Source organism: Lytechinus variegatus, chromosome 3 (assembly GCF_018143015.1).
Source record: "Lytechinus variegatus isolate NC3 chromosome 3, Lvar_3.0, whole genome shotgun sequence".
Classification (NCBI taxonomy): domain Eukaryota; kingdom Metazoa; phylum Echinodermata; class Echinoidea; order Temnopleuroida; family Toxopneustidae; genus Lytechinus; species Lytechinus variegatus.
In genome coordinates, this window is record NC_054742.1 from 29,632,563 (window position 1) to 29,655,680 (window position 23,118).

Here is a 23,118-nt window from a genome sequence, read left to right on the forward strand (position 1 = left end):
GTCTCATACTGAATTAGAATTCTGTTGTAAATCACGGCCTTGAAGCATCTTTGGAACTAGAGATATCGATTTCATCGTTGAATTGTGAATGTGGCACTGACTTCTTTTTGTTAACGATGAGATAGACTGTAACAGTGGCTAGGAGTCCAGCAACTGCAATGGTCCCAATTGCGATACCAGCTATTGCACCAGGCGATAGTCCGACTAAATAGAGTAATGTAAGAATGCAGAATTAACTTAAACTCGCAATGAAGTGATTATAATTTCATATCATAAAGATTTACATTAAACTGACATCATAAATGAATTTTAATTATGATAAAAGGATAATTAAAAAAAATTGATTACAAGTATGGAGTAAATTTCCAATTGAAATTTAGCATTGAAATCAAATGTAAATTGCATGTTCGATTCATATTGTGAACAAAAAAAATGAGACCGGGTTAGAGGGTGAAAATCAAATTTAGATTTAGGATGAGACAGTGATATTGAGAAAGAGACAGATTCATTTTGAAATGGAGATTGAAATCAAAGTTTAGACTGAGGCTGAGACTCAAACAGAAAATTAGATTCGCATGCAAGTAAAATTGTAAATTGTAAAACTTAAAATTAAATATGGATTAAATTGAAAATTCAAAAAAAGGTGAAAATGAGATTGAGATTGAAACTGGGAGTGACTGGAAGGAGACTGATATTCAGTTTGCAATCGAGATTAATGAATAAAACCGAAAATTTGATTCAAAAAATGAAAATTACAATTTCTATAGAAATGGAAATGAAGAAATTGAAATGCAATTGGAAAATAAATCATCCTACACTTATTAAAATCATGGTAATTTATGAATACTATCAAATGAGACGTTATAACAGATATAATCATGGTAATGTATATTACCTGAAGGATCTGACGGTCCATTGGTTGTATATGTAGATAATGTTGTTAATGTGCTTAGTATTGGTTGACTAGAAACTGTAGATCCTCCTGCACATCAGGAAAAAATACATTAGTGAAATAACTTGAATTTGTGATTTCAAACTACATCATAATTTAAGTCCAAATGTGATGAAGTTGTTGATGTACATTTTTTTATTTATGTATCTCTTGGTTAACCTGTTTCCGTTGCTTATCATTTTGTAACGAATATTCACATAAACCATTTATAGTTTAGATACTGATTGATATATTCTGCAATTCTCTCACATCAACTTGGAAGGAAGTATGCAAAATGTATACAGTATGTTTCGCAGTTTTTAGACTCTTTTTTTTATTATGTGCTTTCAGGGGAGAGGTAGATTTTATCAGCTACATTTTCGAGCTGAGGTTTCTCTTGAAAGAGCGATATAAAAAAAGAAAAAATGCCATGCCCTTGCTGTCTTGTTTCGCATATATAATGCAAGCGCTCTGCTATTCCCAACATCTCACAAGCAACATTCACTTTCTAATTCCATATAAGACTGTCATAGCTATTGATATTTATTCTTAACGTTCTGAAGCGTTTTATTGCAATGCAGCATCTTTAAATTGCATGATTAATTCCAGTTTATGCATACTCACCACTCTGAGGTTGTGACGTAGGAGGCGATGGTGTAACAGGAACTAAGATTAAAAAAAAGAAGAGTCAAGCATAACCTTAATTTGAAAAATGAAATAATTGTTTTAAATGTCATCAAACTTTAGAATTTTCTGGTATATAGGGCTTAACCTATGAATAATCATATTACTACTACTCCCTACCACCAATTATACTTTTTCCACAACTATACAACTATTACTGCTAATAATACTTCCTTCTTCTACTGCTGATGGTACCAGGCTGGCTGCTATACACTACCGCTACTACTGCTGCTACTACTACTATACCACTATACTACTTTTATGATCCAACTGCTACCCATGCACTTACTACAGGCATTATACTTACAGTGATAATGGTGATGTTGGTAACATACCAGTTATGCTGAAATGTTGCTGTTCTAATCATTAAACTAAAATGTCAGTTGTCCTTTTGTAATCAGATGTAAACTTATGGCTTATTGCACTTATTCTCCGTTATTAATGTCTCCTTCATAAAATATTTCACAAAAGAATTATGTTTATATATGGTTGTAATATTACTCGAAATAAGTATATTCATCATTATCTTATTTCCCTCATCATTAATAATTACTTCCATCATGAACATAATTAGCAGCTATTAGTAGAATAGAGGAAGAGGATTCAATACGAACGTTTTGCTTTTTTGCATCCGTATTTAATGAGGATATCGCATTGTGAAGTAGCCCAATGTCCTACGATGTCCGTCTGCATGACGACACAGTATGTGTTTTCTCCGTTATGTGGTTCTCCTGTTCCCCAGTTCACATAATCCACTGGTTCATAATCTAAATACTCGAAACCTCCTAAAAAAGACAGTACATCACAATTAGGAACTAGCTCGTCGTAAGTTCGAGTATGATACTATGTGCATGACCCTGTATGCGTTTCATACTTTTTTAGAAGAAATTGTCAGACTTTTATCTGACAAGTCACGTTTATCCATTAGTTACCATAATAACATTGATTAGCAGCCAATCAAAATCAGGGAAAGGTGTCAGATCTCAAAACTTGTCGGACAGAAATGTTGATGAAACGCTCCCCCGATAATTATTGTTTACACTATTATTATATACTACCATTCAGACTCAACTTCTCGTCCTAGATTTGCGACGTAACTTCTGTGACGAGCTTTAATTTGCCAAAAATATTGTTACGCGCATGAACAAAACAGCGATGACTATCTTACACATGCTCTTACAACAGCAAATTGAACAGAAACCTTTGCCAGGGCGCATTGTTATTGTTAAAATTACATGGTTCTTTTCTTTTTAATGACAAGATTTTTTACATTTTAACAACAGAGTGTTCATTTTTTGGCGCTGCAAATAAAGCTGTCGCAAACGTCTTGAAACAATGTGTCAAAAGTATCATTTCTATTTACACAAGGAGACACAAAGTATGAAAAAACTAAAAGGAGTTTTTTATGAGTTCAAGTATTCCATTGCGCTATTGCCCACATTAATGTAAATGATAATTCCATATATCACTGCGATGTTAGAAACATTATTATGTTCAACTTTCATTCAATAACATGTCTTGTGTGTTTGACGCCAGCAGTTTACCTGAGGATTAATGTGCTTTTTTCACAAATCGAAACTTTATCACTTCAACATTTGGAATTAAAAAAATAATAACTGGCCTTCATCGTTCCTCAAGACACCCAGCCACAAGTCACCAGCTGCCTCGACATGTGTCTTCGTCGTATCATCGTCTGCGCTTCTCAACTGCAACTGCCTAAGAATAAAGTAATTTTCATCTTCACTGTGCACCGTTAAGAGTGTTGCGTTGTTTGCCACGCAGTCTTGGTTAGCTTCTGACCATGTACGCGGCACTTTGTCGATGTTCGTCATGAAAAGATAGCAATGGGAACCGTATTCTATCCAGTCTTGTTCACAGTAACCATCTGAGGTGGGCCCTGGTACTGGTATTGAGGCTATTGAATGAAGCAAATTATGCAAATATTTATCAAGGAACGAAAAATACTGCAGTTACAATCTAGTGATGACAATATTTAAAAAGATAATTACGACATCATTAACATGCCTCCTCCTCCTTCTAGAACTACTACATATTGGCACCACATTATTATAACAAAAGAAAATATTGATATTGCTTGTATAATAATTAACAACAATGCTGATAGAAATGAAAATAATGGTAGAATCATTGAATGACAACATACAACTTCCTAATAATGCGGCATTGCTAAATTCCCTGCAGAAGCAAAGTAAGTTTTACTCACTATCTGTATATTTGCAGATGAAAGGTTGTCCCTTGGTGCACATGGTATCATCCCAATGTCCTAGAACGGTTGCTTCGACACACCCTTCCCCCTCTCCCCCAGAGGGTTCCCCTGCACCCCACGCAGTGTAGTATACGGGCCAACCATCATTCCATTCGTAGACAGAATCCTATAATACGTGGATACAAAACTAAAATGTATAATATCGTACGGATCAATTCCTGATCACCGCCCTAATAAAGAATTAAAATCCAGATAAAAGATGAAGTCAAACTCCCCGATATAGCGTTGGCCCAGCACCCCCCCCCCCCATTCATTCTCTTTCTCGTTTCCCATTATTCTTTCATTCCTATACACTCTTGAACGAAATTCAATTGTTTTTCTTCATTATTTTGTTCATCGTCATACTATTTTCGCATGATAACTATAACCATAATTAAAACGTATGACGTGTCTCATATAAATACATGTCTCATATAAATGTCGTAATTGCCTTTTATAAAATGTTAAATTTTAGCTTTTCTGTAAATGCGAAAAGAGTTGATCAATCATTTTCTGGGCTCCCCCTTAAAAAAACTCAAATCCTGGATCCGCCCCCTGATAGCCTATACCTGTTGCTTGCGCAGTCCTATCCATGCCGAGTTGTGTCCGTTTTCGTACATGAGCGTCTCGATAAAAGCCTCATCGTATGCGTCACCGATTGTTGCCAGATGTGTCATGTCTTTGGCGCAAGCGGTCTCAGCCTCATCATAATTCAGATTATCGGATACATATTTAAAACACCCCTGGAAGTAGGAAATATAATCCTGTCTACAAAGTGAAATACCTCCCGGTGGAGGGGGTGTCAAGCTCGGATCTGCGAAAATAAATAGGAAAAGGGGCAGTTAAAAAACGACTATGCTTTCATCTGAAGGGCACGCCCCTAACCACTCTTCTTATCATAGTAACCTAGTCCGTAATTAAATTTGTTCTTTTAAACTATTCCGTATTCTGAACTCAGGATATAATCAAATTCTGGTTAAAAGTCGTGGTTTAACTAATGTATGGACAGCCAATCGTTACGGGTATCCCTAACAGTATACAATAATATTTCAATAAGTCGGCTCATTCGACACTCAAATCATTCATAACTGATTGGGAACGATTACTAAAATAGTTTTTTTTTCATCCAAAAAAAAATAAGGAAAGAGCCAGGTAATGATAGGAAAGGAATAAGTTAAACGTAATTTTGGAATTTTGACTTCCCATAATGTTAAAACAGAGTTAAATGGCATAAATTAAGTAAAGCTGAACTTCAGAATATCGGCACACGTGTCTAAGTCTAAAACTTAGACTGAACTTAAACAAGCATTTGTACCCTTTTAGACTTTGTGTTCAATCGTCCCACAGCCAAGGGGCAACATTAGAGTATTTGATGGAGGGCAAGATTGCTCACAATTTTTTTTTATAAAGATACAAGGTTTGGCGCATTTACACGAACAAATCTCTTTTCAAAGTATTTTTTCTTTCTTCTCTCCCTCGAATATAGACTAATAAAAAGAGGGGATAAAAGAAAGACCCATCCCTCTATTGAAGTTTTACATTCAGCATGTCCAGTAAAATAATCTTGATTTTAACAGCACATCGTGGTTGACTTCTTGAATTCCCATCTCCCCATGGGTTATTACTTACCTACTGGTTTCTGACAGTAATAAGGTAACTGTCGATCACAATCTTGGTCATTCCACCTCCCAGCTTCTGTTTTGATCGACATCATAACAACACATGCCTAAAAATGAATTATAATATGGATGATGGTTTCGCTTTTATAATTCTGTTAAAAGTAATCAATAGTAACAAGAACTTATACCGATTATTAAAAGAATATAACGAATGAATTGAAATGATAAAATAACAGTTCTGCCATTATGTGGGGTCAAATCGTAAGGATAATGTAACAAAAAGCGAGGCTAAATGTGAAATTCACTAACTTGAAGTTAACTATATAAATTTAACCAAATCAAACTGAATGGAAACAGTCATAATGATTCGTTATAATCTATTCATAAGATATCCCTGTCAATCCATCACTAAATCAAATAAATCTTTGACGATTCGTATATTTTTTCGTTTGTATTAAGAACATCTTTATTAATTTATAGTTTGCTGAGAAGACCGGTTACAACAACGCAAGCTGAATTCAAGTTGCTTTGAATAATAAGATCTAAGCATGAACGACATTGACGAAAAATTCTCGAGTTTGTTTTTGTGACTTTAGAGGCGAGCGGTTGCCCAATAGGCGCCCTATGTCATTTAATGTGATTTCCATATTTTCCATCTTTCAAATAATCATTGATGGTTTTTACATGTTTTTTATTAGAAACATACATGAAATTATGTGTAATAATGTGTATAAGACAAAATCGTTCTCACTTTTCTAAGAAAACAGCATTTTATGAATTCATAACTGCAGTGGCTTAAATCTGATCTAAGCAGTCGAGTGGAGCAGTAGAGGATGATAACAATTATATGTATTGAGCTAAAATAACAAAAAAACACCCAAAACAACTGCGTTGTGATTAAACAGTTGATTTTGATAACCTGCGCTCATTGGTATACGAACGAGCGAATCAAGCGAGCAAATTTTCAGTGTTTGGAGGATTGCATGATGTCGATGCCTATCAAAATGTTTAAGTATCGCAATGCATTTAAATATAACTATATCTAACATTGCGAGCGAGCGTATAGTAAGTTGTTTAAAACTATGTGCACTCATTTAAGAGTACAATAAAATGGGTCAATATCTATAACAAAATGACACTTTAGAAAAGGAACGAAATGTGTTCTTATTAAAATAAGCGTAATGAAGCTAAAACATTCGATGTTTGTCGTAATATAACACCCACTCATCGGTAAGAGGTGAGGTGAGGTGTGGTGAGCATAACAAATAAATCTGAGAGGCTAGATTGGTACTAATGAGTAATGAATCATAAGAGTATAAACTTTACGCAAGTGTGTATTTAAACTATACTGATTGTTCTATGATCAAAGGTTCACATAACCATACGGTTAAAGTCATTAAAATTCCAATACAAATAATAGAATTATTAATGATTTACTATAACCATACTCTTGTGATGCAGTGAATAAGAATAAAAATAAGACGGTAAGTGAATTGTAAAATTACCAAACCCATCTATACATATCGATTTTAAACTCATAAGTATAAAGGACAATTCCACCGCATCAAAAAATTAATTTGACATGATTACAAATATCTATTTAACAAATGAATGCAGAGAATAATCTAAATGCATACCGGTGGATTTGGTCCTGTACTCTCCGGATATCCGTCCGGTTGCTCTCGACCCCAGTTGGTGTAGTTGGGTGAGGAACCATCGATCCAAGTAAACCTTGGTGTGGATTGGTCGTTTGCTAAACCAATCCAAACATCATGTAGTTCATATTCCATCACTGCTGTCAGAAAGGCTGGAGTATACGAAAAAATTTATTCTTCTGCACATTTATTGGCATTCGTGTCACGTTGAACCAAAAAAAGGTATCTACACTACAAAGACATATTCTCACATAGGACTCTAGTATGAAGGGCCCCTGCAACCCAACCGAAAAATTTATTCCTAATGATGTACAGTTATGCATACAGCAGTCTGTTGTTGTTAAAGTGCCTATTACGTTCCCTACATTTTAGGTTATTCTTTGAAAAAAAAATTGTTATTACCTCGCTGTATAAATCCCCTCAAATGAGCCACACGAGAATATTCTAAAAATTTGATTGGCCTAAAAGCACAATTTTTTATTGCTAGACTTTTAATAGGTGAACTTTCTGATAAAAATCAACGTTAAAAAAATCCCACAAGTCCGTCCATTCACCCCCCCCCCTCCCGATCTCATTCCTGCAGTAATATTCGGTCAATCACTCCCCCACCCCTGCATAAGTTTCTCCATTATAAGATAAACCTACCCTGAGCATGTTGGGAGTGAATGATGGCTAAGTCTCCACCTATCCTGTTGCATTCCTCTCTAGCATCGCTCCAAGTCATAAAAGTACCAGATGTATAACCAGGTTCGGTGTAACACTGGTCTTCAAATTGTATCCAGGGTAAAGCACATGCACCTTCTCCACCTTTATCGTCACCAGCTAAAAACGAGTAATTCGAGCAAAGGCATTAGTAAAAAAAAAAGGGGGAGGGGTCGTGGTTAGTTGGGTGAACCAGTGGGGTTTAAGAAAATTGGCAACCAAAATTTTGGGATCTTCATTCCTATACTCCACTTCATGTTGTGACTACATGACTATCTCATTCTCGTAGAAAAAAAAAGTGCTTCGATTACTTACATTTTTTTCAGTCAATCAACATGATCAAATTCTATGGATACATTATACAGTATATAGTTTTATAATCAGGGGAGCTTGCAATCTAATAAGTTCATGAAGCAATTTTGTTTTATGCGAAAGTGTAGAGGAAGACTTAATTGCTAGAAACCATTAGCAGGGCCCGCTGGGAGAACAGTTTTCGGAACTGAAGTGGCTACCCTGGGTAAATATGCCGCTATTATTATTATTATTATTATTGTTATTTCATTTGTTATTCATGAATGCTTGGATCATGGGCAATGTCAGATTTTTTTGGGGGGAGGGGTGTGCATTGGGACGGGAAGCCAACCAAAACATCACCCACACTTCTTTATAGTCCCATTTCTTCTTTCATTTTCTTTCCTTTTTTATAATCGGAGGAGTTTGTAACCTAATATGCCTCAGCTGGATCAAAGCTTTTGCTTAGACACAGTACACGTATGGAAGAAATTATAAAAATGCAAGAAATTATATATGTACAACTTTTGCAACTCTTTTATTCAAATATTTTTGAAAGAAATGGATGAAGAGAACAATAGTAGGCCTAGCTTAAATCAAGGTTCATTTCATTTCATTTTTTCATTTTCATTTATCCATTCCTAATTCTCATTAAAAAACATACAACATACAAATCAAAAATACACTACATGTATATACAGATAAGGATACAAGAATAGAATAACAACAGAATAAATGAGAATATGTGGGAGCCAGCATAGGCCAAAGGCCTTTCTAAGGCTGGGCTCCCGAGACCATAATAAAATCATAATAATCGTAGAAGAGAGAGAGGGAGAATGTAAAGTGTTTGGGAGTAAATGAGGCAATTATAACTTATAACTATAACTTTCAGATTAATTATATGCATCAATAATGAATTTTTATAGCTGTTTTTGAAGGAGGCAAGAGATGGGCATCTTTTTATTTCTTTAGGTATTTTGTTCCATAAAATAACTCCAGCATATTTAACAGAATTTCTAGAAGATTCATAATTTAACAAATTAAGGTAAATATAAATCACTGGATTGTCTTGTTGAATATGAATGGACATATGCAGTCAATTTAAAATATTTTGTAAATATGGGAGGAAGCAATTGGTTCTCAAACATATACATAAAAGATGCTATTAGTAAATCGTAAATGTAAAAAAAATCTTAAGTACTTTAAACTTATAGAACAGAGGTCCAGATGGTGTTCTAGGGTTGGAGTTATGTAATTGCTCGTAATGCTCTCTTCTGTAAGACAAAGACTCTATTTAAATGTGTTTGAGCACAGCTACCCTATGTCATTGTGCAGTAAGATAAATGTGGTAAAATTGTTGCATTATAAATGTATAATAGAATTTGACGTGGTATGAAATGTCTTAATCTAAATATAACACCAATGGCACAAGATATTTTATGTAAATTACATTTACATGAGGAGACCATGACAGGTTTTCATCTAGAGTGATTCCAAGAAAATTAATTATAGAAACTTGTAATATGCTTTTATCGTTCAAGTAGATATCACTAAGATTGTCAAGAAGTTTCTAAAAAAAATTTTGAATATCATATAATTTGTCTTAGAACAGTTAATAACCAACTTATTTACAAGAAACCACTCTTCGATCCTAGGTATTTCTACATTCAGGATAGAATTTAAATCGACAATACTTTTACCTGACAAAAAAAAACTTGTATCATCCGCAAAAATAATAGGGCACAGTTGGTGACTACCATATTGGACATCATTGATATATAATAAAAATAACAAGGGGCCGAGGATTGAACCTTGCGACACGCCTGTGTTTATTTGCAGTAATGGTGAATTTATATCATTGATGGATACAAACTGTTGTCTGTTACTCAAATAACTCTTAAACCATTCTAAAAAAGTACCTCTTATACCATAATGATTAAGTTTATATAACAGAATTTGGTGATTTATTGAGTCAAAAGCTTTTGACAAGTCCAGAAATATACCCAACCCAATAATTTTGTTTTCAAATGCTGTATTGAGATTTTCAATAAATTTCAAAAGAGCCATGCATGTAGAATGTCCAGACCGAAATCCAAATTGTTTATTGTTTAATATATTTTGTTTGTTTATGAAGGACATTAATTTTCTATGAACTAATTTTTCAAATACCTTTGAAAAAATAGATAAAAGTAAAACTGGACGATAGTTTGTACACAAGTGTTAATCCTCTTTTAAATAAAGGCAAGACTTTGGCTATTTTCAAAGATTCTGGAAACCATCCAGTTTCAATAGAAATATTGAATATAATTATGTAACAGTACTGGAGCTATTACATGAATTGACTTTTTAAAAACTCTGCTATCGATTTCATCATGCCCTGGGCTCTTGCCATCTTTTAATCCCAATACAGCATTTATAACATCAGCTTCAGATATGGCTGTACAAAAAAAAAATTAATGTGGGTAAACAGTAGTTAAAAAGTTTGATGGATTCTTGTTACAAGGAGGTATCGTATCAAGAATACTATCTCCAATAGAAACAAAATATTGATTAAAATGCAACAAAATATCACAAGGTTCTGTTAAACATGTATTATCAACCACCAGAGATGGAAATTCAGACTTCTTTTTGTTTTTCAAAACATTATTAATTACCTTCCAAGTTCCCTTCAAATCGTTTTTAACGGAACCAAACTTTCTCTCATAATAATCTCTTTTATCTTTTCTAATAGCAGAATTTACAATATTCCGTTGCTTTTTATATACAGTTTCTCTGTATGATGTTGGATTTTTAATAAACTTGTGGTAAAGGGAATTCTTTTTGCGACAAAGCATTTTCAATGATTTATTATACCAGGGGTTCCTTTTTATTTTGTTTTCTTTATATTCAAGCTTAGGAAAATGTGTATTATACAATCTACTGAATACATACATAAATGCATCATACATATTGTTTACATCAAAATTGTAAGAGGAATCAACAAGTACGGTATTCCAATGGATGTCCTGCAATGAAGAACGAAATGATAAAATATTTTCTTCATTAATAACTCTAATCCTTGGTGATGAGTGATATGACTTTTTCCCTGGTGAATCAATATCAGACAAATTATAACTAATAGGGGCATGTGATCTCTTATCGGGTATTTTATAATACCAGACAAAGAGATATTATTAAAATCATTTACAGAAATATTGTCTGACAAAGTAGAAGTTTCGATGTTGACTCTGGTGGGTTTATTAATTACAGGTGTAAATGAATATGAACTCATTAATTGTAGAAGTTCAGATGACTGTACCGAATCGTGTAAAAAATTATCAATGTTAAAGTCTCCCATTATGTAACAGGATTTGTTTTCATTAACAATTTTGAAAAGCATTGGTTCAATATATTGTTTGAAAGAAGGTACTGACTGAGATGGTGGTCTATAAATAATGCCCACATTAATATTTCTATTAAACTTCAGTTCAATAAATAATGTTTCAACTTCGTTAACAAATAAATTTAGGTCAGTACGTATTTTATAATTCAATGTATCTTTAAAAAAATAAAAAAAACACCACCGGTTCGATCCTTTCTTCCTTTGTTCACAGAATTATAACCATTTAAGTTGAACACTGCGTAATAAATTTTCATTATCTTTCAACCATGTTTCGCTTATCCCTATAACAGAGAAATTAGTATTTATATTTGTTACACATGAATGGAGTTTATCAATATTCTTCTTAAGACTTCTCATGTTACAATGCATAAAAGACAAAGATGAAGTATTGCAAAAAGGTAAATCTTTTAATTCATAATATAATGAATCTAAGCATTTAGTAGGGACTTCGCCAATTAAGAATATGCATAGGTAATTGTACAAAGCTCAACCTTGCCTGGCTCACAAAAAAGCTGTGACCTATAATAACAGTTTGTATAGAAATATCCATTGAATTGCCTGTGAAGTAAACTGAATAATAAAGATGCATTAAATATGTCAAATACAAAATACAATGAAAAAAATGGGGGAATGTGAATGCAAATCTAGATACAAAAGTAATAAATAACAAAAAATAGAAATGAAATCAAAATCCAAGATAGATGTAAAAAGTTATGAACACTACAATAAATTAGTATTGGATGAAACAATATGATGAATATGTCATCTGAACAGTTTTTCTTACAAGATGAAGACAGTTTGTAAATTGCACTGACTCTTGATACAGGTTCCCCAGAGCTATCTGCCTTTTGGAAAAAAATGGTGGCTTGTCATTGTTTAAAACTCACCTACACCCGACAAAGGAAATTGTCCATGGTATGGTGTCGAAAATCTGGTGCCCTAGCCACCAACACGTCTCTCTGGTCTAGTGGTTCAGGCACCGGCTTTCCAAACTGGGGGCCCGGGTTCGATTTCCGGCAGACATTTTTTCGGCATCACCAATTTTTCCAAAGCGCATGATATAGCTCTGGGGAACAATGATTTAAACCACACCTACCATTGCTAACTATCTTCATCTCTTTCTTTCACATAAAGTTTTCCTCTAGAGTTTTGCATTAATCAAAATTGCTTCTGAAACTTATTGGATTAAAAACTCCTCCGATTCTAAAAAAAAATGGACAGAAAATGGAAAAAAGAAGAAATGGGACTACAAAGAACTATGGAGAAGCGTAGGTGATTTTTTTTTTGGCTTCCCGTCCCCACACCCACCCCCCCCCCCGACACTGCCCATGATCCAAGCATTCATGAATAACAAATGAAATACTAGTAATGGTTTTCAGCAATTAATCTATCCATCCATTCACTTGCTGATCCAGGGTCAACACGCTAAATATATTGCTATACTTTGAATTTTGAAATATAACATGATTGTTTTTTATCACTCACCTGAGTATGCTGAACTGACGACAAATGCGACCAATAACACAGACCTGAACATGTTTCCAATAGCGTATAGAATTCGATTTTAGAATATATACATTGAAAAAAAAATGGAATACTGATGCAGTATATTCTCCACGTATTTGTTGTTATCAGTTTCGTCAAATTGAACTCAAATAATTACTCCATCACCGCGGAGTTACATATGCCTCTGATGACAATATTCGACAATATTTGTCTCTCGTTTGTTTAATGTTTTAGGGCAGATAAATGGTGTAAAAGAAGTATATTAACTGCAATTTCTTGTAGGTAGATCATTGTTGCCTGGAATCCGTACACGAAATATAGGTTTATCGCAAAAATGATTATGCATTTCGACAGTGTTATCTACTATTGAAGATGAAGACTGATATAGAGTCTAAAGTACGAATTAATCTTTAACTCGGTGGGACCAATGGGGACCAATGTGAGATGATTAAAGCTATAAATGTAAGTTTGTACAAGGAATACTTATTGAAAATAGTCTATTTTTTCTTGAACAATGATAAAAATTAATCATGGGCGTCACAACATTATAGAGGAAGGAGCAAACAAATTTGTAATAATTCAATGAGATTGATGAAACAATTAAGTTTCTACGGACATAGCTCAGGCGTATTTTTAGTCGACGTTCAATACTAAAGAAGACGAAGAAAGAATGATAAGAAGAATAAAGAGAATGACATTAAGAAGAAAAAAAAGAAAAGAAAGAAAAGAAGAAAAAATTACTATAATCATTACTATTATTATTATTGTTATCATTATCATCATCATCATTATCATATTATTGTTATTATTATCATCATCATCATCATAAGTTGATTGCGATTATTATCATCATTGTTATTATTAAAATCATTATCATCATCATCATCATAAGTTGATTGCGATTATTCTTAAAGCTATTATTACTTGCATAACTTATACCATGTGAATAACTGGTCTTATCAATTCAAATTAAAATAAAGGTTCTAGCTCAGAAAAATCAAGACAAAGCGGAAAATAAACAAAAACACTTTGAAGTAACCCAAGTATAAAACCCTCAAATAAACAACTAAACTGTACAGAAACAAAACAGATACTCGGGAGGGGGGGGGACAGAACATGACGAAATAACGCTATTTTATAACATTCTTTTGTTAAAGTTGTTGATCTCCGGCTATATCGCTGATAATATAGGCCCTATCCACTGGCCCACAGAAGGACTATGGTCAAGAGTTAATGAGAATAAAGAAAAGGAAAGGAAAATATTAAAATATATCAATATTTTTAAAGCCGTAAATTACCTTTCTTGCTTTGCTCGCTCACATTTTTTCTTCTTTATTTGCCACATACACCATGCTCGGTCCTCACCACTAACCCAAACTCTGTTGTGGCTTAGTTAGATCAGATCTCATTGGCCTACGACCAAGTTCTTTATTAAAGATATAGAAATATAAAACTAATAAATCTAGCATATATATCGAGCTACTAACACGTTTGCCCCCACCTCCCCTCCCGATCTCCCTCACCATTATAGAGAAAAGTAAAAAGAAAAAAAAACGTTATAACTGCATGGCAGTCACCATTACAGGATGCACTTATTATGTGGAACCTATCAGGAGCCGCGGAAACGGGAAGGGGGGGTGGGGCTGTGGGGGCGTCATCCCCCGCACTTTTTTTCCAAAACCGTGTACAAAAACGTAAAAACGACCATCTGATTATGATATTTTGCATGGTCACCCCCCCCCCGCCCAACACTTTCAAAACCATTCCGCAGCCCCTTCCTATAGCTATATACGTTCACTTACCGGCTCTAGATTTATGGAGGCTTTTATTCAAATTCCTTTTTCTTAATAATTTTTATTCCTCTTCAGAGTTTTAACGGGAGTTTGTATATCTGTGACAGGTGTAAACTAGTGTCCAGCATACATGGTTCACATAACCTGAATCTGAATCTACTCAGTATTTTTTTAGTACATTGTGGAGTCTAGTCCCACCATTTTATAATAACTGTTTGTCATGTTTAATTTTTATCATTTCGAATTGTTGATAGGACAAAACTAATCAAGCCTGAGTTTTGAAAGAGTTTATATATGGAGCAATGACAACTGCATTATTTAGTATGGATTTCCAGCCATAGATTACCTGTTACGGGTGGCAGGGACGGATCCAGCCTTCGCTAATAGGGGAGCCCGGATTTTTTTTCAGCCATATTTTCCCCGATCGGCCGCTCGAATATTATTTTGGCCGGGATTTATGGTTTCTTTGAAGGGGTAGTCCTAAATCACTTCTTAGCTTTATTCTTATGAATAAACATGAATATATGATATCATAATCCTTATTTAAATAATACAAGCGCGAAGCGCGAGCCAATTTTTTTTAAATCTTATGTACTTTTTCCTAAAATTTTGAACATTCTGGGCAATGTTTGTTATCCTGAAAAAAGTTGTGTATGCAAGTGAAATTACTACGAACGAGAAGAGCGAGCAGAAATGAAGTGGTGGAACAGGTACTGTTAAAGACTTGCTTGCAGTTAGCCATGAAGAAGTTACATATTTTAAAAAATCAAATAATGCGAACGCGAAGCGCGAGCTGAAATTGTTTGACATTTTTACCCCTAAGTAAAGGAAATTCTATAAGCACATTTGGTAACTTAACAGAATAGGTATATAACTAAACAATTATTGATGCCAGGGGCGTAGATAGCGGGGGGATGGGGGGATGCATCCCCCCAGAATTTTAGGTGGGGGGATGGTGTGTACAATCATCCCCCCAGGTTTCTGTGGGGGAAGAAGCAAAACTATACAGTAATAAAGCAATGAATGCTAGTTAAAATCAATCAATAATAATGGATTTTAAAGACGGCTTGACGATTTAAAATGATTTATTAGCGGGCTAGCAAAATACACATTTTAGTTTGTTTTGATTTTGAAAGGGGGCGTGGTTGCCCGAGAAAGGGCTCGTGACCCGACCCGTAAAGGGCGGGGCAGCGCTTTTTGGCGCCCGCGCCAAAGAATTTGGGCACAATGCCAGACATTTGCCGCGGTTGAGCTATGCGCGGATAAAAGTGCGGGGAATGCTTCATTTTCGTTTTGGCTTTCAATGAAGAGAGATGACGGTGCATGTGTAAAGCGTGCTTACAAAATTTTTTGAAAATTTTCTTTCGGCACTGGCAACTAGGCCTAGGTGGCAGATATTTCGACATTTGTCTAGCTACCTATACCGGATATCTACACAAAGGATTCATACTTTTATTGGATTATACAGACGCTGATTTCAGTTTTTTACTGTCTTCAGACTTCAGCCTCAGGAATTGTTGCCGTAGAACTAAGACTAAGTTAGCTGTGCCGATTGGTGGACCTAAAAGATTCAGTTTGCAACTTCAGGATTGAATTTTTTCTTGGCGGTTCGCTTGATTGAACTTTGGAGGTGATTGCATCCAGGATTCATTGGACTTGGGCTGAGTGACGGAGCTTCGAGTCTAACTCTAGTTTCGCGAGTTGATCATGCCAAAGGTTAAGGCCAAGAAAATAACGACCGCAGGTGCGAGGAAGGGAGATGACACACCGAAGAGGAGGCCGGGTCGGCCGAGAGGTCCACGGGCGACGTCAACCCCCGCAAGTGTGGATCTGGGGCTGGGAGGCGGCAACAACGGGCCAGGAAGGAGCGGTGAGTTAAATCCCTCTCAGTCTCAAGTTGTCGATGTTGATGAAAAAAGTGGTAGGCCTAGGTCTAAAGTTGGTGATAAAATGGCAGAGCTAGATCTAGATCTAGTGGGGCGGGAAGGCCAGGCGCCCGTGGGCAGATCTATTGCTTGGCATGAGATAGTAGCTCAGGAGTCGGATACCGGTAGCTCGGGCAGGCTCAGCCAGCAGTTTCAGTGCCGGCGCGGTCGGCAGGGGTAGCCGAAGATCTAGGCCTAGATCTAGTGGAGGTCGGTGTTGAGAGATCTGAGCCCCAGGCGCCTAGGCTTTCTGCCGTGTTGGGGGCACCGGAACCATTTATTAGCGCATGCGACCCACTAGGTGTGGAAGTGGCTATCTCACTGAAGGAAAAAATTTGGGCAAGTGAATATATAGATTTGGGAGTGCTCCTTAAGCATAATAATGCACGTGATGAGTTTGGGGCCTTGAGTGTAGGTGACACCACTTTGAGTTTGTGTCAATCGGGATCTGGTCTTGGTTTGCAACTTCAACCTCAATCAAAGGCTAAGAAAATCATGTCGGTAGAGCAGTGGACTTCGGTGTTTCTAGTATTTGCCTCAATTTACGCTGAGAAGCACATTGAAAGGAGCAGGGAGCTCATGAAATATATGGATTTGATAAGGCATGCAGCCCGTGCGTTTGCAGGTTATGGCTGGCGTGACTATGACACTCAGTTTAGGAGCAAGCAGGCGCGTTTACCCGGGCGATCCTGGGCGAGCGTCGACGCCGAGTTGTGGTTGATGCTGGTGGCCTCTAATGGTCCGCGGCAGCGCCACAATTTACCCCATGCCCCTCGCCATCAGTTCTACAGAGGGGAGTACGGCGCGAGAAAATCTTTTCCCTTCGGAGGAAAGGGACCCGGAGCCAATGGCACACCCAGCCGAGGCGTGTGCTTTGCCTTTAATAGAGGCAAGTGCATGCGAGGCAAAGCTTGCATCTATGAGCACAAGTGTTCCCGCTGCCAGGCGACAGGTCATGGGGCTAAGCAGTGTAGCCAAGGGCGGGCCGGTTCCAGTCCCGCTGGCAGTAAATAGGTCTACGGCTAGTGCGGTGTCGTCTATTGCTCCGACCCCTGTTAAGTTAGCACGTTTGGTGCCCATGTTAGCTACTTATCCTAATCAGGAGCATGCTCAGTGCTTGTATAATGGTTTTAAGTTTGGTTTTTCATTACATTTTGAAGGGGACAGGGTCCCATTGGTTGTTAAAAACCTGAAATCAGCATTCGAACACATGGATACGTTGAAAAAGAAATTGAGGGATGAAATAGACTTAGGTAGGATAGTTGGGCCTTTTGTTGTTCCTCCCTTCGAGAATATGAGGTGTTCACCAGTGGGGTTGGTGCCCAAAAAGGCCCCAGGGGAGTTCCGTATGATTCAACATTTATCGGCACCCAGGGGAAATTCAGTTAATGATGGCATACCGGAGGGGCAGTGTACAGTAACATATTCGTCCTTTGATTCGGCGGTAGATATTGTGACGCAATTGGGGCGGGGTGCCCTTATGGGAAAGACTGACATTAAGTCAGCTTTCAGGCTCTTGCCTGTTCACCCAAAAGATTTTGAGTTGCTTGGGATGTATATAGATGGTCGTTACTATTTTGATCGTTGTTTGCCGATGGGCTGCGCAGTTTCTTGTTCCACTTTTGAATGTTTTAGTACTTTTTTAGAGTTTTGCGCGAGAAAAGTTGGGAAGTCGCAAAATATTGTCCATTATTTGGATGATTTCTTTTTTGCAGGCGGCCCTGCCTCGGAGGATTGCAGGCGGGCAATGCATTGTTTTGAAGCAATTTGCGAACGATTTGGGGTGCCCATAGCGCGAGAAAAAACGGAAGGCCCGACCACACAGTTGTCATATCTTGGGCTGGTAATAGATAGCGTTTCTCAGCAGGTTCGGGTACCGGAGGACAAAATTGAGAAATTAGTAGGGAAATTAAATTGGGCGGTACAGAAACAAAAAATTTCCCTAAGAGACATTCAGTCGATTGTAGGTAGTCTAAACTTTGTATGTAAGGCAATTGCTCCAGGGCGAGCATTCATGAGACGGCTCATTGACTTAACTAAGAGCGTTAAGCGTCCTTTTCACATGGTTAGGTTGACGAGAGGGGCTAAGGCTGACTTGCGGGTTTGGTTGGAGTTCTTGGCACATTTTAATGGTCAAGTTTTCTTCCGGGCTCCAGGCTGGTTTGGAAGCGAGGAAATTCAGTTTTTCACTGATGCGGCGGCTGGCATTGGTTTTGGAATTTTCTTTGGAGGCAGGTGGGCTCAATCCAGGTGGCCTGCTGATTTCCAGGCCGGTAGGAGGTCTATAGCTTTTTTAGAGCTATTCCCTATTTGGGTAGGCTTGGAGATTTGGGGCATGGAGCTAAAGGACAAGAATATATTGTTTAATTGTGATAATCAGGCCGTGGTGGCAGTACTTAACAAGCAGTCGGCGCTATGCCCTGATATTATGGTTTTGGTGAGGAAGGTGGTGATTATATGTTTAAGCAATAATATAGTGTTGAGGGCTAGGCATGTACATGGATGTGATAATGGTATAGCTGATGCACTATCTCGATTTCAGATGCCGAGGTTCCATGCGTTAGCACCGGGGGCCGCCCGGGAGGGCGTGGAGGTTCCAGTCCGTCTTTGGAAGAGCTGGCTATCGAGAGAAGTCGACTGCTGATGGCTTCTAGGGCAGCTCGAACACACACAACTTACTCTATTGCCTTGGGGGCATACGTGAAATTTTGTAAAGTGTACGGATACGACCCCCAGCTACCCCCTAATGTAGAATGGGTGGCGCAGTTCATTTCTTATTTATCCTTTATGGGATATGCAGGGTCTACTATTCAAACATACATATCTGGGTTGGCATTTTATATGAGTTCATCTGGGCTAAAGGATGTGACCAAGAGTTTTGTGATTACAAGGTTAATTGAAGGGTGTAGGCGAAGTACTTTGAGAAGAGATGCTAGGCATCCAATCACATTGTCTGTGTTAAATAGAATGCTCGCCTACTTGAGGCATGTTTGTGGTAGTCATTACGATGTTTTGATGTACTCTGCTGCTTTTTCAGTGGCATTTTATGGTTTGTTGAGAGTTAGTGAGTTGACAGTAGAGTCCAGGCATAGATGTGAGTCTATTCTGCAGCACACAGATGTTAGGGTCACTGGCGATGCACCGCATCGCAGGGTGGAATTATTCCTAAGGAAGTCAAAGACTGACCAGCGGGGAAATGGGTGCACCATTTCGATACCAGAGTTGGGGACAGTTAGCTGCCCTGTGATGGCGGTTATTCGTTATTTAGAAATCCGCCCAAAGAATGGTGGAGCCTTCTTTTGTTCATATGGTGCTCTCCCGCTAACTAGGCGTGAATTTGGAAACATGATAAAACGATGTTTGACATACGGGGATATTCCGGCGGCAATGTTTTCATCGCATTCCTTTCGTATTGGGGCGGCTACGACCGCTGCCATGGCCGGTTGCTCGGATGAGGAAATCCAACGCATGGGGCGTTGGGTTTCGAGTGCACATCGGAGATATATAAGACTCGACATGGTTAAGTAAAAAAAAATAAAAAAAAAAAAAAAAAAGAACGAAAATATATATGAAATGATGATTTTAGGTTATTTGACATTTTGACCAAAATCAGGTGTAAGTTATCTTCCAATAATGTCACAACGCGTTTACTTTACACGAGGACATGTGCTTTAATCAAAGCCGTGGCCGATGGGTTGTTGGATATTTGGGTGTATAATTCTCAATATATCTGCTTACATGGTATTGTTTTATTTTATTCAGCCCTATTCAGAAGCAGGGTGGTATGTTCAGTGCCAAGAGGCTTGTTTACAAAGGAGCCCTTGTTACAGTATACATTATACATTATACATTATGCATCATATATTATACATTATACATTATACTTTATTACATTCTTTATACAAAATGAAGAAAGAGATGGTACTATATTGATGGGAATGTGTTTATACGTTATACATTATACATTATACCTTATACATTTTACATTATACATTATACCTTATACATTTTACATTATACATTATACATTATTATAAATTGATTGGAATGTGCTCAGACATTATACATTATACATTATTATATATTGGTTGGAATGTGTTTATACATTATACATTATTACATTATACAAAAGGAAGAAAGGGATAGTACTATATTGATTGGAAGGTGTTTGGAACATCAGATTGATCATAACGACCCCCCCCCCCCCCCCCTGTACATGTTGATATCAATATACATGTATCATCAAAATAACTCTGGGCTTAATATTGAATGAGTAAGTGCGGGTTTAATGATATCACACAATTACGAGCATTCTGCTTTTTAGAGAGAATGTTACAACGGTATAATGACGTGTTTAATATCAATGCTTTCAGGATTAAGGGGAGGGGTCAAAAATGTGATTACATACATTGTATCTTGGAGGGGAAAACCCCGTGATGAAGGGGTGGTGAAGGGTAGCAGACCTTTCAGGGGGAAATTTTCATACTTCAAAATTCTGCCCAGCCCTCTTTTCTTGTTTTCTATTACAGGACCTGTGGTGTGGATCATAGGGGACTCGATAGTGTTTTGGGCACATCGCAGGGCGAAGAACACCGGCGAGGCTGACCTTGGACTTGGAACGTCGGTCCGCTGGTTGGGGAAAAGGGGGCTACGAATTGAAGGGGTAAGCGATTGGTTAGATAAGATGGGACGGAGTGAACCAAAGCCTTCAGTAGTAGTATTGCATGTAGGAACGAATGACATTGAGGCACTGTCCAAGAAGAAGCTGGCTAGTTTGACGTATAGACTTTTTGACGCCAATAAGGACAAATTTCAAATAGTGTGGTCGGACATTTTGGAGAGGGTTTGGTACCCCGCTGGCTGTACAGGAGATCAAGGTAAATTGGACTTAAAGAGAAGGGCGGCCAATAGGTACGCCAAGGCTTTAGCTGCAAGATTTCATGGTAAAGCCATACCGCATCCATCAATATCCCATAATGACATTTCGCTGTACAGAACTGATGGCCTACATCTGGCCGATGAAGGGTTGGACAGATTTATCAGTGAGTTAAAAGTTGGTCTTTCATATCTTCGTTGAGTATGTATTTATACATTTTACCTTAGTCGCTCCGGCGTGACCGACTCCAGACCGTCCGATCCGATAGTATGAATAAGGGTTTTGGCTGGTCTGGAGCCGGTTTCACCAGTGTGTCTATGCTTTCATAATGTATCATTTGTTGTTATTTAGCTGCTCATGCATTTACGTTCAATGTATGCATGCATTAAATCATGTTGGGGTCAGTTATGGATAACCTAGATATACATTGTAATGGAGGAATGAGCAATGTTCCCTGGTACCCCCCCCCCCCCCTGGTAAAAGCACTAAGGATGATAACGTTGGTGAATACTAGTAGAATGATCCTGTAATGGTTGCTAAGATTTATTGAATATCTTGGTAGATACGAGTAAAATTTTGACGTGTTTGTTGGCGGTCGATCATATATAAATAAATTATATATTCTCGTTTGGCGGTAATTTGGCAATTAGGCCACCTGAAACACGTATTTTCCAAGAATAATTGGGTATTTCTGGTCATGCCAGGGCAGGCATGTGGATTTTAATCAATTATGTTATGTTATTATGTAAGTTGCAGGTCCCCACTCGTTACCTAGGTGAGGGGGACCTATTTGTACATACAAATGTTTGAGAACGCTGTTAAACTGAAATAATTGTGTCATGCTTAAAGTTTAATCTTAGCCTGACCTGATCTTAAAGGCGGGCAGGCTGGTCTATAGTCATGGGCATTCATATATCTCTATATGCTATATTTATGTCATCTGTAATCCACCGATAGCTCATAATTAATAGCTGTGCTGGGATTCCGGTCCGGCTAGCAGGGAACCAGTGGGAAAACAGCCATGAATTTTAAACATTGAAGAACTTACGAGGGGGGCCTTCTAGCCGGGGGTTTAACCCCTCTCCGAGGAGCTTATTAAACAAGGGTATCGGTTGGTTACAGACATTATCGGTATATGTATATGTGATGATATTCATACACTGTACACAAAAAGCAGAATTGGTAAAGATGCACATTCATCTCTATTTTCATTAAAGCCACGACAAATCGCAATTCACTTGTTCTTGTTGTTTTGTTAGCCGTGAATAATGGATTTTAAAGACGGCTTGACGATTTAAAATGATTTATTAGCGGGCTAGCAAAATACACATTTTAGTTTGTTTTGATTTTGAAAGGGGGCGTGGTTGCCCGAGAAAGGGCTCGTGACCCGACCCGTAAAGGGCGGGGCAGCGCTTTTTGGCGCCCGCGCCAAAGAATTTGGGCACAATGCCAGACATTTGCCGCGGTTGAGCTATGCGCGGATAAAAG

General features: G+C 37.4%; 2 protein-coding genes across 2 annotated transcripts in view; one reads left to right on the plus strand and one right to left on the minus strand.

The window, feature by feature from the left end:
* LOC121410719 (macrophage mannose receptor 1-like) lies at positions 1-13,338 on the minus strand. Its single transcript, XM_041602976.1, has 11 exons — positions 13,016-13,338; positions 7,801-7,977; positions 7,138-7,307; positions 5,511-5,607; positions 4,451-4,695; positions 3,840-4,008; positions 3,237-3,530; positions 2,230-2,400; positions 1,556-1,597; positions 896-982; positions 1-204 (listed from the first exon to the last, which is right to left on the minus strand). The coding sequence occupies exons 1-11, from the start codon at positions 13,065-13,067 to the stop codon at positions 32-34; spliced, it is 1,677 nt and encodes a 558-aa protein (XP_041458910.1). The 5' UTR covers positions 13,068-13,338; the 3' UTR covers positions 1-31.
* Positions 13,339-16,536: 3,198 nt separating this feature from the next.
* LOC121412001 (acyl-CoA-binding domain-containing protein 5A-like) overlaps positions 16,537-23,118 on the plus strand; it is a 65,297-nt gene continuing 58,715 nt past the window's right edge. The window contains exons 1-3 of the mRNA XM_041604915.1: positions 16,537-16,699; positions 17,380-17,760; positions 21,284-21,417. Coding sequence (XP_041460849.1) covers positions 16,537-16,699; positions 17,380-17,760; positions 21,284-21,417 — 678 coding nt within the window. The remainder of the gene's footprint in view (positions 16,700-17,379; positions 17,761-21,283; positions 21,418-23,118) is intronic.